Below are 18,199 nucleotides of genomic sequence, written 5' to 3' on the forward strand. Positions count from 1 at the left end.
CTATAAAGAGACTGACAAATATATGTGCTTATCTATATCTCCTACTTTTTAAAGGTATTTCTCCTTGGATATCCTACTGTCAACATAAAGCTTACATGATCCAAACTGAATAAGAAGTAATTCTCAAAAAATGCATTCCTCTTTCTGAGTTCTTTATTTCTCTTAGTGAAAACACCAATTATTTAGCAATTCATCGTCAAAAACTGAGTTCTCCTTATATCTTTTATTTTTTTTTTCTAATTCACTTTAAGTTCTGGATCAACTAAGATCCTTTCCACTGCAGCTCAGTGGATAGTGTTAGATCTGGAGTCAGAAAAAAATTTTATTTTAGACCTTATGAGCTGTATTATCCTGTAAAATTCATGAAGTCCATCTGCCTCAGTCTCTTCATTTGTAAAATGAGGATAATACTAGTATCTATATCTCAGGGATGATTTTGTGAGGATGAAATGGCAAAATATTAGTAAAGTGCCTTTCATACCTTACAGTACTCTCTAAATAATAATTATTATTATTTATTCAACAGTATCCTAAAGACTCAGAGTTTTTCTTTATATTTCAATTGGTATATCAAAATAAATTGCTAAGAGATCTCATCTCTACTCTCTTCTTTTCAATCCTTCTTATACATCACTAACAAGTTCAATTTCATTATCCATAAATCTGATTATGTCAATACTCTGCTCAAAAACCTTCAATGTCTCCTTATATCTGATTAATTCAAGTTCAGAATCTATTCCCTGGTATTCAAGTCCCTTTGTGATCAGGAGCTATGTAATACCATCCCCTCACAATCTCCATTTCTCTATTTCTAATCTTATTTCTTATTATTCCTTCAATGAACATTATGCTACAGTCAAAAAGAACTTTGATATATTTCCTCAAACCCTAAATATGCCCTATACTTTCTTGCCCCCCTGCTTTTGATCTTGTTTTTCCTTCTATGCCTAGAAAATCCTGTTCCATCTTTACAAACTGTGTAAGTCACCTTTCAAACTCCATTTCCCACTCTAGCATATGATTTCTTATCTCTCTCCCTTAATGATGTCAACTCAAAATTTTAACCAATCACTACCCACTCCTTCCACTATACCTTCTGAAATTATTTTTTTAAAATAAGAGTGGTAAGGGCTAGGAAATGGGGGTTAAGAGACTTGCACAGGGTCACACATCTGGGAAGTGTCTGAGGTCAAATTTGAATCCAGGACCTCCCATCTCTTGGCCTGGCTCTCAGTCCTCTGAGCCTCCCAGCTGCCCCCTGAAATTCTTGATCCAAAGAAAAATTTTCTTTATCCTAAATCTTATCCTCTTTCACTCTGTCCAGCTATTGGCTACTCCTGAAACCTGGCTCCCTATATATGGCATAGTGTCCCTGCCTACCCTTTCTAGTACTGACTGTTCTTTTCCAATTTCTCAATCAATGAATCAATTAATAAACAATTATTAAGAGCCTAGTATGTAGTAGTCTCTATGGTAAATACTAGAATTGTTAGTCCCTTTATTACATCATCAATTATACTCTGCCAAACCTCAGTCTTAGATCATTCCCAACATTTCCCCCCTACCCTCTTAAACACATTCTTCTGAATGAAGCAGGAGTGGGGGAAGTTGGGGAGAATCACAGAACCATTCTTAATCGGTCCACTACAAATATACATTATACAGCCTTAACTAGATCCTCACTATTGCCAGGCAATCCTACTATATTTCCCTATTAACCCAATTTCCTACTCTCCACAGTGGTTCTTCTAAACATTTCATTACTCCTCAAACCTTCTATATCTTCCCTCCTCTCTCCTTGCTGCTGAGATCATTGCTTCATGTTATGCATGTATATATATATATATATATATATATATATGAATGTGTGTACCATTTACCATAACTCCCTTTTCTCCACTCTTTCTCATCTCTTATAACTCAGATGCCTTCTGCCACTCTTCTTTTACAAACTGGTTTCATGTGACAAATCATTCTTATTTGTATTAGATGGTTGGTTTGTCTATAAAAAGTTGATGATAAATGCCCAGAAGGTAGAAGGAGGGTGAGATAGATTCAGCCCTTCAGTCTTCTTCAAATATGTCTCCGCAATAATCCTTTCTTTACTTCCCTCTAATAACTGGTTTTATAGCTGAACCTCTTCCCTTGGGGAAAGAGAAATAAATCATCTCTCTTCTTCTTCCACTATGACAAGGAAATCAATTTAGGATAAATGACAAACTTTATTCTAACAATTGTGGTTAGGAGTAAAATAAGAAAGATATCAGAAGGTTAGGATCTAGAGGAAAGAGGGGAAAGAAAATCCCTGTCTGTCTAAAATCTCCCTTTCCCTCCCTTCCAAGTTGAGAAACTCAGGCTTGACAGCCTGGCCTCTGAGAGGTTTGGATTTTTGACCCCTGACCTTTGCCACAGCAGAGCCAATGTCCAGACCCAGCGTATCACAGGAGCTTTGTGACATCTAGTTACGCTACTTCTTATTCTTCTCAGGTTTCTGCCACACTTCTTGGTATCTTTCGGGGGAATTGGTTAATTAAGTTCAATGAGAAATTTTGTATAACTCAGGATACATTCTCTGGTCAGACCATCACCTTTGCTGTCTCAAGATCGAGAGAGAGATCAACTGCCTCTTCTTGGAATCTCCTCTTCCCTCAAGATTCCAAGGCTTCTCAAACATCCCCCACTGTGAATGGAAACCTTTGCATTTCTTCCAGACTCTGTCATTAAAATCTCTGGATTATTCCTCTATCACATATTACCTAATAAGGCTAACTGTTTACCTGTTGATAAAATTCCCTTCTATATCATCTCAAATTTGATATCTGGTAGATCTCTTAAATTCAGCATGTCCATAGTTGTACTCATCTTTTCCCCTACTTGTTTAACCCTCCTCTGCTCCTGCCTTCTCTATAACTTTGCAGGGCAATATCATCCTTCCAGCCCCTCATGTTTAGAACCTAGGCTTATACTTGGCTTCTTCTTACCTCTCACTTCCCATTTCCAATGTGTTGCAAGGATGATCAATTTTACCTTTGAAGCATCTCTCAAATATGTCTGCATGTCTCCTCTAATATTGCCATAACTGTACTATAGCCCTCATCATCACACACCTGAACTATTGCAATAGTCTGGTCTGCCTTTTCCTAAAACTCAAGTACAACTATGATACCTCTCTTACCCCCAAATCTTGGCCAGTAAACACTAGTGACTCTATAACCTCCAGGATAAAATGCAAAATGTTCTGTTTGGCATTCGAATACCTTCATAATTTAGTCTCTTCCTTTCTTTCTAATCTTAAACTTTACTTCCTTAGAAATACTTTTTGAGACATTGGCACTGGTATTCTGGCTGTTGTACAAACAAAATAATCTCTCTCTTACATCCAAGCATTTTCTCTGCCTATTCTTATGCTTAGAATGCTTTCCCTCTTTGACTCTACATATTGACTTCCCTACTTTCCTTTTCAGTCCCAATTAAAATTCCATCTTTTATAGGAAACTTCTAGCTTGTCTTAATTCCAGTGTCTTCCCTCTGTTGAATATTTCTAATTCATCATATATATAGTTTTTGTTTTTGTTTTCATTTTTATCCCCCATTGAATTATAAGTATCTTGAGGGCAGGGACTATCTTCTATCTTTCACCTCTTTTTGGTAATCCCTCTGCTTATTACATTGCTTGGATCACGTGACATGGCCTCCCACATGAGTAGCAGTGAGATTGGACATGGTTGAACCCTCTTGAATTGTTATATGCTGATTTAGGTGGTCTGTATTTCCTGACCACTGCTACCATCTTTTCCTGCAAGCTACTATTATTTAATTTTTGTTTATGCTCTTTAATCTCTCTTTTCAAATCCTGTATCACTCCATACTTTTCATCCTCCTTCTTGTCTTTATCATTTTGGAAAACATAATTAGCAGCTCTTCTTAATTCATCCAGTTGTATTTCATCTCAGTTAGGGCTGTTTGACTTAAAATAGTCTGGGGCCACAGGGCAAGAATTCTTATCTGATATGGCTAACATCCCTATCACAACAAATGTCCAGCCCAATCCAACATTCTGATAATTCAATCAGCCTATCCAGGAAATCGGATGATGTCTCTCCACTTCCTGTCTTATGCATTCAAATTTGGACCATGTCCCTGGTCTTTTAGAGCAGACCTTCATTGTATGCATAATGGTCTCCCTGTCACTAAGTCTCTGTATCCTACAAAGGAATTCACTTCCCAATTTGGATTTCAAAAGGCCAATTAGCTATTTCAGGATTCTTGTTTGTGTCATTAACAATCTGTTGTTTTTCCCTCTTTGTAGGCAATTTGTCTAAAAGAATATCAAAATCCAGATAACTGGGGTCATACTGCTTGACTATTTCTTTTTAATTTTTTCACCACAGCAATAGGTTCTTCTTCAAAACTAGGTGTTTATTTTTTAAATGAATCAGTATCTGATGGGGAGAACCTCTAGTAAAATCTCAAATTCACTAGGTCTTTTTCAGGTGTCAATATTGGCATTTCCCTCAGTGGAAACAAATTTGCCTGGGTACTTTCTAGTGTTTCTGTTTCTTGTTGTAGTTTGGTTGCCCCTTGTGCCTTAGCCATTTCCTCTTTCTCTTTGTCAAGTCTATTTCAGTTTTCTTTCTAAATAAATGACTCTTAATTTTAGTGTGTTGAAGGACATTTGCTTGAGCATCAGCATTTTCAATTGGCAAAAGAGGAAAAAACACTCATCCTCTTCCCCATAGACAAGATCACGAATATGCATACCAGTAATGGCACGTATGCAATGATATTAAATAAAGTCAGTGATAAAATAGACATTAAATACTTGGGTGGCCATATTCCCTTGATAAATAAGGGAATGGTCTTCATAAATAGTTTAGGAATAAAAGCTATATTAAAAAAGAACAGCCACATTGTATTTTATGATGCTGCCCTACAAACTGCTTCACATAACAAAGTGGCTGACTGATTGGCTTTTTGTGCCACCTAAGAATCAGTTCACTGGAACTACAGAGGAAAAAAACTGCTCACTTTTAATTCCAAGGCCTACCTATTTCACAATGGATATCAGGGAAGGCTTAACTGTCTGAATGGATGACAGTTGAAACCTGAATGTTAGATTCATAGTTTCTTCAATTCCTTTGTAGCTTGCCACAACTGTAAAGATATTATTGATATTGTTTTTTATATTGATATTGATAAAGATATATTGAAATTGTATTCTTACTTATATAATTTATTCTTAGTTGTTGTCAAAAGCCCAGGTGGTTACCTGTTGAAGTTGAGCAGTTGATACATTCTTGGGCCTAGTTAATTGAATGACTGTAAATTGTCTCAGAGACAGATATATTTATTTATTTATTTATTTGTTTGTTTATTTATTTATTTATTTATTATCCTAAAGTTGTGAAGAATGAAAGATAGCAGGGTTAAAGGTTAAGGGTTTCCTTCAAAACTATGGAATCACTAACTCCTACCACCCCAACTTCCAAGGTCTTCATGGTCCTTCTTCTTTCCAGAAAACTGAATCTCCTCTTTCTTCTTTATTTCTATCTCCCCAAAAATCTATCTATGCCTATTTCCAATATCTTATAAAATGATATATGAATCTTAAAATTATTGTCTCAAGATTTTCTTCAGGAAATATTGTATTGCCAGTCTAGCCAAAAGTTGGTTATAGTTGAAGTAGGAATGACTTCCAGCCTAAGTAGGCCGGGGCCTATCCTCCCTCTGCTTTCTCACAGAGATCAGAGAAAAAAGATCTTTCTTCTTTTTTGTCAGTATTCTCTCTCCAACCACAGTCAAACCATCACCTCTTTCTTACCAAACTGACACTCTGGTATTCCCAAGAGGTTTCATTGTGAATTGCCAAGGAGCTCAGGAAGACACCATTTCTAGGCCCAAGTTCAGATCCCAGAGCCAGCTCAGAGAGTATCAATTACAAAATCCCCAACCCCTAAGAACCTTAGAATTCCAGCAGAGGCTTGGGCTCCAAACTCCAAACTCTTCCTGAGATAGTTTTAGAATTTTCTCTCTTGCCATTTAATTTATAAGATCTCCATGCCAAACCTAATCCAATTTTACCCCTAATTATATATGTATATATATATATATATATATAAACATATATATATATATTTATATTTGTTTTAATTATAAGTTTCTTGAGGTCAGGGACTATCTTCTATCTTTAACCTCTTTTTTGTAATCCCACTGTTTATTACATTGCCTGGAACATAGTAGTAACTTAATGAATGTCTACATTTGATTTATTGATTTATCTTACTTATTGAATTTATATCATTTCTTAAAATTGTAACCCCAATGCTGGCTCCTCAGTGAAGGTTTCACTAAACTCTCCTACTGATGACAGTTTCTGGCATTAAACCTCACAATCCCCTTGTTTTTCATATCACTAATATTTTTCATGTATTGCATACTTATTTTTCTTTGTCTTAACCCTTTTGTAGTCTATAAACAATGTGAATAAGGACTAATTTAAATATTTCATCTATTTAAGTATATAATACAGTGTTTTGGACATAGTAGTACTTAATACATTTTTTATACTGTGGTCAGTCCACCTTTCCTTGGTTCATCTTACACCCTTTTAGAATGTATATTATTTATTATTAGCCAATATTTTCAAGCACCTAATAATTGTGAATTTTGCTATTAGTTTTGCAAGCCCTGCTTGGCACTAAGGATTAAAGATAAAGAAAAAAGATGCTTCTTTTCCTGAGGGATTTTATAGTTCAACAGGATGGGGAGACACACTCATATACTTGTTGGTCTTTAAAATAATATATAAACTTTCTATACTAAGGCTGTTAAGCATATATTATTTATATATGAAAGTAAGTAGTTATGGAAGACTGAATAGGAATAGTCAGTCAGAGAAGAATAGGATTTTGGAGAGTAGCTGGGTATGATTAAGGGAAAAGTTATAATCTAAAAAGGTCCTTAAAAGAATGGTAGAACTTCAAAGTGTAGAGATGGGGAGTGAATCTCTTCCAGAAATGAGATTTCAATGTGAACATTCTTGGAGGTAGAGGAAGAGAATATGCTTAGTAACACTATTTGACTATAACAAACAGTGCATGAAAAGTGATACTGTTATTTAAGCTAGAGAAATTAGGTTGTTGTAAATCCATAATGTAAATCTTGAATAAGAGAGAAAGGATTCTGCAAGGTAAGGTAATGGACACTCACTGAAGATTTTAGAACAGGGTAATGATGTGATTTCAGTATGCTTTAGAAATATTACAAAAATAATGTATCTTTATGTATTTAAGTGAGTTATCTTTCAAAACATTGTCAAGATGAGAAAGGCAAGTAAACTATTTTTATTGCTTCATATACATGTGGAAGGAAAGTAAATGCACCATAAATAAGATTCCCATTTATTATGCTTTTTATGTCAGTGGTATCTTCTATTTTCTCTATATTTTGATGCCCTGCAAAGATTACATTGAGAATTAGGTATTCCCATACAAAAATGTGAAGCAAAAATCAATGTTCCAGTTTATTCATGAATTTGGTTCTATTCAATTTAACAAAGTTTATTCATTAATTCACTAAAATTCAAGAAATGTGTTGAATTACTACTTTGCACAAGGCCCTGTGCTTGATGTTGGGAATATTTACTGTCTAATACTTCAATAGTTCTGTCATCTCATTGGAGTGGGTAATTTCTTTTAACATTGCAAATCATAGCTCCTCCAAACTTCTGTATCTGATTTAATTCTTGTCCCTGCAATTGTGTGAACAAATGATCTATAGAGGATCTACCTAATATCCTGGAGGCTGTTGTATGATTTTTTAAAATTAATATTTCATGTATAGTAATGTAGCACTCAGGTTGTCTCCTATCCATCATTCTTCCATCCTGATAGGACAGTTTCCTTTTGTGGTTATATATCCACTTGTGATGCCTTTTATTTCATTTATTGTATGTAAGTCACAGTTGGCAAATGTCATAGACTGTAGTTTAGAGAAAAATAATGACAAAATCCCTGTCATTGAGATTTTGAAATACTATTAGGGATAATATAGTAAAGGAGTCACAGTGTCCCAAGATAGTCAAAGGAAGGTGAGATTGAATCTAGCTGGAAAAGATTCATCATAAGGCTATCCAAGGTGAACTTTGAAGAAAAAGGACCATTGCAATAGAGAGTATTGTCTACACTGAAGGAAGTAGATAACATGCATCCAACAAGTCATTTTGTTTTCCTGAGCTTGAGTTTCTTCTTGAGAAAATAATGGGTTTGATGAGAAAACTTCCATTATCATATCCGACTCTAGAACCTGTTATGTTCTGTCCAAAATGATGATGAATATATGACCTTTCAAGCATTCCCAATGCACAAATAAAAATAATGAGTCATTTTTGCTTTTTTATAAACACACAAAGATATTAAACATTATAAAAGAAGATGCTATGACAACATATGAACAATTAATGTAGAAATGCTGAAATTAAAAGAAACCAGGCATGCTAAAGACAGTTTTCCTTTTAAGCCCAGTCAAAATTGGATCACTCTGTTTTGCCTTATAATTGCTGACAAAATGAGAATGTATTTTAAGGTGTGAGTAGAAACAGAAATTGAGGGAAGATTTATACTGCAATCTTTGTAGTGATGAAGTAATTCATAGAAGAATTAACTCACAGAGTAAATGCTACCTCACCCTTGTTCCTATACCTTTATATGATATAAATATCATGTTTTAACTCATATGTTTATCATTGTATTCAGTTCTTATAAGGATCTCTTTTGTGGTGGGAGAGTTTGAGTGAATTATTTGCTGTGGCTTTATGTTTGTATTCTATGTGCCTGGATTAACACCAAAAACTCAGGAATCCCTCCACCCCCCTGTAAAAGAAACAATTGGTTCAATTGTTTATTCTTCAGTTTCAAAGTTTCAGTGTTCTATGATTTCGTCAGTACAATTTCTCTATCCACTATGGAAGCAGGACAAAATATATATGTATATATTTACCTATATATGTATAAATACATACTTTGGCTCTTTGGAGAGGAACACAGATTCTCTGGTCCTTTACTAAGGGGCATGAGTCAATAGATTCTTTTCTACAGAGACTGTTTATGCCCTATAGAATGGGGTCAGAGCACATGTGTCCCTGTACATTGAGACAAAAACCCAGATCCATGAGAAGTACTCCAAACCAACCTCCTGCTATATTTCTATCACATATAGTTGTCTAAAAGGGAATAAGTAAGACCCAAAGAGCCAAAGTAATATTAAGAAAGACAATTCATATTCTATATTATTATTGTTCAGTCCTTTCAAGCTTATTCAGTTCATTATGACCCCATTTGGGGTTTTCATAGTAAAGATATGAAGTGGTTTGCTGTTTCCTTATCCAGTTAATTTTATAGATAAGGAAACTGAGGCAATGAGAGTTAAATGAATTGTCCAGAGTCCTACTGTAAATGTCTCAGGATCATTCTGAATGCACATCTTCCTGATTCAAGGCCTAACATTTTATGTGCTATGCAACCAACTACACATTGGTTACCCTGCAATTGAAAATCATTCAAAAATAAGATATTTTATTGGGGAAAACCTGGGGGAGAATCCCACTTTTACCAGAGAATCTTGTTGTTCATTTTCTGACACATTAATTCTATTTCTTTGTAGTTTTACTAAAATTTAAATGGTTACTTTTATATATACATATATAAGCAGCTCTGTTAAAGTTTTCATTCTGGATTTATTATATTATTCCCCCTGCTCACAAATGCTCTGTATCAATGATATTTTAATGTAATTTGGCCATTGGAATTACAATCTGGAAACTAAGCACACTTTCCCTCCCCCTTTTCTTTTTTTCCCCATTAAAGACAAAGACAGGAATTTGTTTGCTGCAGGATGGTAATCAGGAGCCTTTCAAAGTGCGACTGCACCTAGCCAAAGATATTTTGATGATCCAGGAGCAGGATGTGATATGTGTGTCTGGCGAGCCTTTCTATTCTGGTGTAAGTAGTTTTTCTTCTGTTGAAGTTTTTTTTTGTTGTTGTTGTTGTTTTAAAAAAAAATCAGTCTATTCATAGAACTTGTTCAATATGTTCTTACCTGCAAGAACTACATAATAGCACTGCCTACATGTTCTTGTTAAATCAAAGGAAAAGAATGCTTCCCTTGATATAATATCCATTTTGACCTAGAACTGAAATGGAGGGATATTGTGTAATCTAATGTTCTATTATCTTTAATTTCTTACAGAGAGTGGCTCTCATTCTAATGACACTAATCACAAATTGTTTAGATGACATTCCCACACACCTCTATCCTTTTTCCCATGAGGTCTGCAGGAGCGATGTTTGGTTTATTTTGCCCCCAGTAGATTCTGGGATTCTATTGCCATCAAATTTGACCATGGGAACCAATATTGAGATGATTTACTTCATAAAGCACAAGGCTGATATGTGGCCTATCACTGAACCATATGTGAATGATTTTCCCAAGTTGATCACATATGAATAATTACATAGGTGCCTTTGATGAAATGATGTAGTATTTTCTTCTGTTAACATTAAACTACTATTAACTTAGTCTAGTAGAGGACCATGAATTTTATTTCAAATGTCACAATTTCCTATATCCAAAGTAAATTCCTCCAATACTGTTAAGTCAAATTAAATTTCATTGACTAAAAAAACAATTGATCACTCAGCATGAATTCTCTATTTTAGCCTAAATTTTACATTTAAAAATTGTGACATTATACATGTGCCAAATTCTATCCAGTATAATATAAAAGGATTTACTGTCTGAGTATACCCAGGATCCAGACTGTGGCTGCATGGTGTTATGGGAATTATAGTAAAGTAATAAATTGGTTCCCCTTATTTACAAGAGAAGGAAGAGTAACTTTGAGCTTGATATTGTTGCTTCTACAAACCCAAAATACAACTCCAATTCCCATAGCCATACCTAGCCCACAGCTCATGATACCCTCCAAGAGATAAGAGCCCATATTGTCCCTTTGGATAGATTATAATTATCATAGGTCAATAGCCTGACTCTAGAGCTTGGTCACTCAAGAGTTGTCTATTTTGAGAATGTTTTTAATGAGGAAACATTCAATGACCTCTATCTTGCCTCCTTTCATATCCAGTTTACATTCACAAATCATTATTTTTTTCCCTCGAATTATTTATTCTTTATTGGTTGTTGTTGAACTAGTGTTTCCCTGCTATATAAAGTCCCATGAGACCAAGACAAGGTCTTAAATCAGTAGGATCCTTCCAACTAAGGATAATGGACATTTCACAGACTGTTAACTATCTTTTTTGTCACAGACCATTTAAATCATCCTGAATCATGTGCTCTAGTTGTCAAGACTGATTAGAGAAATCCCATATGGCTACTATTCCTCCACGTTAGTTAGTGACATGGTAGTGGTGAATTAATTTTGTATTCTCAGGGAGTAAGACTGATTTTTGTACTCATATGATTGATATAAGCCAACATTATTTTACTTTGTACCTAGAATATATGCACTCTGGTAGGTTGAGTATTCAAAAAATCTTTGTATATTGGTGAGTTTCTGCAGTTAAGCCAATGATGTCAACTGACTGTTCAGGGCAGCAGTGCAGAAATCTTGTCTTATTATTAAAGGGAATTGAAAAAAAATGAGGAGAGCTCAAAATGACAGAGGAACTTAGATCAAAAGCCGTGACAGAGAAGTCAACCTGTTATGTTTGTAAAGCATCAAATCGATAGCTCAAGATATTGCACTTTCTCCCCTCTCTTTGAACAATGATAACATCAGGCATGGGACTGCAAGCTCTTCATTCACCACTGCACAGCAAGCATTCTCTTCTCAGCTTGTCATAAATAGGAGCAGATCAGAGAAAAGACACCTAAAGGAAAAAGCTATCTTAAGTTTTTACATCAAGAGCTTCTATACCTCATTCTTTACCCTCCCCAAAACTTTTCAGATATCAGACCCCCGAGGCTATTAAATAGATGTGGGTGGCCAGAGAAGGTCCCTGGTATTGTGAAGCCATGCTGGCACACCAAGTAATGGCATTCTATTACCTCTACTGCTGTACATTCCATTTATGAATCTGGAAGATGCAGTAAAGGTCCACTTATTCTGTCCATTTTTAGTTTCCCAACAGAATGATGACTGGAAAATTTGATATTAACTCTCCTGTTCCTTTGAGGAACCATTTCAATTCATCATTATGTGAAAAGTGTTTAAAAAACATGTTTTTTCTAAAGCTATTATATACTGATCATCACAACCTGGGAATACAGACACTGAATGTATGTGTGAATAGTGTGTATACATTACATATTCAATGTACATACATATCCACATGCATATATTTATTAAAAAGTATAAACATAAGCTACTATGTGTGTTTGTATTTTGTGCCTATGTGCATATATATGACATATATATCATATATATATATATATATGTTGTGAATCTTAAAATTTCTCAGACTCTAACCTTAGAACATTTGGTTAGGTTATTCCCCATTTAAACAATGCAGGTAATTGGTCAGGAATGTATTGAGACTTAACCTTACTCCACCCATATTTAGGCATACCTTAAGGGGAAGATAAAGTGGTAAAACTCCTTACTGAACAATGAAAAAGTACTTAACTCATACTTATAGTGAGGCAAAAGCCCTTAAGCTAGGTCTATTTTTAGATCTAATACAAAAGGGTACCAAGTCCCTATGAAGGTTAAATTAATCACTAAAAGGACAACCTTAGCAAAGAGGTGTGAAATACTCAGAAGTTTTAGTCAACCCAGAGTAGGTGATAACAAGATGTAAATTAAGAATGGTCAGTCCTTTGGAAAACGTCTACTGTGATTGGTAGATGTGAAAATTTAGGGGAGGTGACATAGGAAAAAATTCTCTTTAAAAGGAGCTGTCTGAACCAGTTTGGAGGGAGTTCAGATCAGTTGAGCCCAGGAGATGAACTGGAGGGTCTCTCTGAACGCTAGAGTTTTGCTTGAGACAATCTTGTGGTGAGTGATTAAAGACTGACTTAGTTTTCTCTCTTAAAAAAGAAAAGCCTAGGCCATTGGCCTAGGCACTAGCCTTCCTATTATTTCCTCTTACTCTCTCTCTCTCTCTCTCCCTTTCTTTAATTACTTCATTTGTATTAATTAAAATCTCCATAAAACCCAGCTGACTTGGGTATTTCATAGTTGGGAATTTTTCCCATGGCGACCACTTATTTTTTATTTAAATCAAGACACTAAAAATTATCTTTTATGCTTTTGGCAATTCAAAGTCTTGAACCCATATTTTCATGGTCACAGTTTATGGCAACCACTCTTTTGTCTCTAACAATATATAAGATCACAAATAATTGTATAGTCATCACATAGCTATATTCTACTAATCTTTTGTAGCTGTTGTTGAAACGCTTATCACCCTTATCTTCTGTCTTAGAATCAATTACTATATGTTGGTTCCAAGGCAGAACAGGGATAAGGGCTAGGCAATGGGAGTTAAATGTCTTGCCCAGGGTCACACAGCTAGGAAGTATCTGATGCCAGATTTGAACTCAGGACCTCTAATCTCTAGACCTAGCTCTCAATCCATTGAGCCTTCTAGCTGCCTCTATATCCTTCTACTCTTGCTAATTCAGAATACTGAATGCCTTCACTTTGTTCTGAGTAAATAGACAATGACTTTAATTGAACCTCAAGAGCTGAAAGGTGTCAAAAACCTAATGTCACAAGAGTATTTTGTGATATAAGCAGATAGACAAAGAAATAGGAATTAGAAACAAGCTCAGTACCAATGATCATTATTACTGACTATGAAGGAGACAACAATTGCCATTTTTGATTCTTTATTTCAATAATTTTTGTATACCCTTAGTGCTCTCATAATCACATACAATACTAGATAAGTTATTGCTCAGCTTTTGGAACTATTGTTGTTGTTTAGTCATTTTAGCTATGTCCAGCATTTTTATGATCCAATTTGAAGTTTTCTTGGCAAACATATAGGAGTGGTTTTCCATTTCCTTCTCTAGTTCATTTTACAGATGAGGACACTAAGGCAAATAGAGTTAAATGACTTGCTCAGTATCACCCACATAATAAGTATCTAAGCTCAGATTTGAAGTCAAAGTTTTCCTGACACCTGACCTGGTGCTCTATCTACTTGTCCACCTATCTACATTTACTTTGCTTTATTCCATCTATTAAAAATTACCAATAAAATACCATATTCTCTAAAGATCTCCCTCCACTCTGCTCTGATCTGCATGTCTTTGTGAGACCAGCTGTTGGCCTCAGTGTTGGCAAGATATGAAGCTATAAATCCATTTAGAGAGCTACTGAGCTGGGGAGCTGCTCAATCTATTGCCTATCTGTATTGTTTAGTACCATGTCGATGGTGCTGCAATCTGGTCGGAAGCCACATTGTGATTCAGGCAGGTTCTGCTCTGAAACAGATGACAGGAGTCTGTTGAGTATAACATGGGCTAGGATGTTTCTAGCAGTGGAGAGTAGAGTAGTTGTCACAGGCTGCTCGTGTGCCTTTGTTCTTGTATAGGGCTATGATGGAGGCATCTCTGAGTTCTGGGGGCATGTCTTCTTCTTCCCATATGCTGGTCAGCGAGGCAAATGCAGGAAAAATGCCTTGAGCAGAACCTGAGTCTCTACATTGTCTTCATAGACCTGACAAAAGCGTTCAACACAGTGAACAGGGATGCATTATGGGTGATCCTCAGCAAGCTCGGTTGCCCAGCAAAATTCGTCAAACTGATCCAGCTCTTTCATGTAGACATGACAGGGGAAGTCCTATCTGGTAGAGAGACTTCCGATCGCTTCAACATCTCCATTGGTGTGAAACAAGGCTGTGTCCTCGCTCCGGTACTATTCAACCTATTTTTCACCCTAATAATCCGACATGCTGTGATGGATCTAGACCTGGGCGTCTATATCAAATACCGACTAGATGGCTCACTATTTGACCTTTGCCGCCTGACTGCAAAAACAAAGACAACAGAGAGACTCATCCTGGAAGCTCTCTTCGCAGATGACTGTGCTCTCATGGCCCACCAAGAAAATCATCTCCAAACCATTGTGGACAGGTTCTCCACCACAACAAAACTGTTTGGCCTGACTATCAGCCTCAGCAAAACAGAGGTGCTGTTCCAACCTGCACCAGGGAGGCCAACTAACCAGCCGTGCATTACAATCGACAGCCCGCAGCTTTCTAACGTCAACACTTTCAAGTACCTGGGCAGCACCATCGCCAAGGATGGGTCCCTAGACCACGAGATTAATGCCAGGATCCAAAAGGCCAGCCAGGCACTCAGGCGGCTGCGCTCCAAAGTCTTCCAACACAGACGTGTAAGCACTGCGATGAAGCTCAAAGTGTATAACTCAGTGGTCCTCAGCTTGCTCCTGTACGGTTGTGAGACATGGACACTGTACTGGAAGCACATGAAACAGTTGGAGCAATTCCACCAGAGCTCTCTCTGGTCAATCATGAGGATCCGATGGCAGGACCGAATCACCAATCAGGAAATCCTCGACAGATCCAACTCCACCAGCATCGAAGTAATGGTCCTCAAAACCCAGCTACGATGGTCTGGACATGTCATCTGCATGGATCCACAGCAAATACCAAGACAGGTATTCTATGGTGAACTGTCAGCTGGACTCAGGAAACAAGGCCAACCAAAGAAAAGATTCAAGGATCAGCTAAAGTCCAACTTGAAGTGGGCTGGCATTATACCAAAGCAACTAGAACTCTGCCTCTGACAGAAGCAGCTGGCGAACCCACATTAACCATGCCGCCACCACCTTTGAAGATGAGTGACATCGACATCTTGCCACTGCACGTGAACGCTGACACCAGGCCACAACTGCACCTCCTGTAACAACTGGAGTCCCATGCCCCATGTGCCACAAAATTTGTGCCTCAGCCTTTGGACTCCAAAGCCACATGAGGGTACACCATAGATGAAACTGCACAAAGCCAATAGTCATTCTCGATCACCGAGAGACTACCACTGATTTTTTAATAAGTTTGAAATTATAAATCTTTGGTTAGTAGAGGCAGAGATATCAGGATTTGTTTCATACAAATGATGGCAGTACCTTATAAACTTGAGTAGTATCTATGACAGGTACCTGACTTGAACTGATGGTAGGATGAGAAGTTGGCATGCAATCTACATGAGCAATATAGTGGGTAGAAATGGCAACTGGATTTCAATAAACTTCAGAATGACATGACTCAAAATAGTTCTCTGCAGGCTTGAAAGCAATCTATGGGTCATGGTATTCAGTCATTGCTTTCCTACTCCATAAAGATGAAAACTGACCATTGAACATCTGGTAATCCTAGAATTATGGGCAATACGCTTTAGAAGACTGCTTAATCAGTCATCTCATTTTGACTTCTATGACCTTAGTATGTTTCCAAAGTTAAGGATGACTTGTGTCAGTTTAGTAAGATTAGTGTCATTACAGAAATATTTTGTGCTATATAACCACTCTCAATGAGTAGACCATCTGTTGTTAATAAAATCTCTTCAGATAGCTGTAACTCACACTGCAGAAGTCATTTGATTAGAAAGGAACAACACATTTAAATCCAGAATTTCAAATACCCATTACTCTTATACTTCTCCTAGTCTAAACGCCTAAGCAATTGGAGATCACCAGTAATAAATACTACTATTATCAGTCATTCAAAAGATTAGGAATAATGCCTGAATTTGGAGATTATTTTATGGATTCAACCAGGTTAACTGACTCTTCCCACCTCATGGATGTATATGAAATCTAACAAATGAAAGAGAATCTATAAAATTTAGAACTACAGATACAAGGGAGATCGTCAGTAAAAGTAAACATTTATAAATTGCTTCCCATACCCTTGACATTGTAATAGAAAATATGTTTTAAATGATATTTATGCCACCCCCATGATCTCAAGGAACTTGAAATCTAACAAAGAAAGGACAAATACATTAAACCTGAAATATTGAAAAGAGATTCAGGTAAAGCAGCATTAGAAATATGAAGAGGAAAAGATATTTAATGCTATTTAGGGCACCAGATAAGGGCACAATTTTGCACTGTGGATATTTATTTCACTCTAGCTTGCATCTGTTGCTCTTCCAGGTTAAAATGTTTCTCCCAACATGAGTTCTAATCTAATCAGCAAGCTGTCAACTAAAGCACTGATTAACTGTACTTCCCTTGGTCTCCTCTGGATGACTGGAGGACAGTGTACCAAACCTCCAGGCCTCCCAATGCCTTCCTCGTAATATCACAGAAATTAAACTTTTAGATTACTCCAATTTGCATCTGCTACCCAGTTGTTTAGTTGTTTTTCAGTTCAGTCTGACTTCACAACCCCATTTCTGGTTTTCTTGGGAAAAGTATGGAATGGTTTGGCATTTCCTTATCCAAATAATTGTATAGATGAGGAAACTGAGGCAAAAAGGGTGAAAGGACTTGCTCAAGTTCATGTAGCTAATAAGTGTCTGATGCCAGAATTGAAAACAGGATGATGAGTCATCCTGACTTCAGGCCTGGCACTCTGTCCATGAACCCCTTAGCTAGGTCCTTGTCCTCAACTCCATAGATCAGAGCACCTCCTGGTATAATGTCATCTCCTTTTTGTGCCCTCCCTTTCCTGTTTCCTTTTGCATGTTGTCTCTCCTTTTAGATTTTTGCTTATCTAAGGCAGCAACCATCTTTCTTTTTGTTAATTTTATCCCCAGAGTGTAGTACAGATCCTGGTACAATATGTAGATTTTGAATTATTCCTGTGATTTTTTAGTAAAAGGAATTGCCAGTGAGGAAACTTTCTACCAATACAAATCAATACTCTTTCTGAACCTTATAGATTGGCAGGATTACTCAGAGCCTTGAGTCATTAAACATGTGTCAGAGGTAATACTCAATCCAGAAACTTCTTGACTTTTAGTGAGGCTTTCTAAACACTATGCTATCCTGCCTCTCTTGAGAGGCAATTGAATTCATGGGTCCAGTACACACACACACACACACACACACACACACACACACACACACACACACACACACAGCAAGTGTGTTTTGGCTTGATAATTAGAGCTAAGCAGGTATGTTTTCACTACAGGGTACTTGGGATAACATTTTATGTGTTGGCTTCCTCTAAGCTCCTAGAAGGTAAGGACTACTTTT

General features: G+C 36.6%; 1 protein-coding gene across 5 annotated transcripts in view; it reads left to right on the forward strand.

Annotated features, from left to right (window-relative positions):
• Positions 1 to 18,199, forward strand: part of SNTG1 (syntrophin gamma 1) — a 1,241,132-nt gene that overhangs the window by 704,730 nt on the left and 518,203 nt on the right. For all 5 annotated transcript variants that reach the window (XM_056823896.1, XM_056823897.1, XM_056823895.1 and 2 more), the window contains one exon: positions 9,864 to 9,998. In XM_056823896.1, the coding sequence (XP_056679874.1) occupies positions 9,864 to 9,998 (135 nt within the window). The remainder of the gene's footprint in view (positions 1 to 9,863; positions 9,999 to 18,199) is intronic.

The sequence above is a fragment of the Monodelphis domestica genome, chromosome 3, assembly GCF_027887165.1.
Source record: "Monodelphis domestica isolate mMonDom1 chromosome 3, mMonDom1.pri, whole genome shotgun sequence".
NCBI lineage: Eukaryota > Metazoa > Chordata > Mammalia > Didelphimorphia > Didelphidae > Monodelphis > Monodelphis domestica.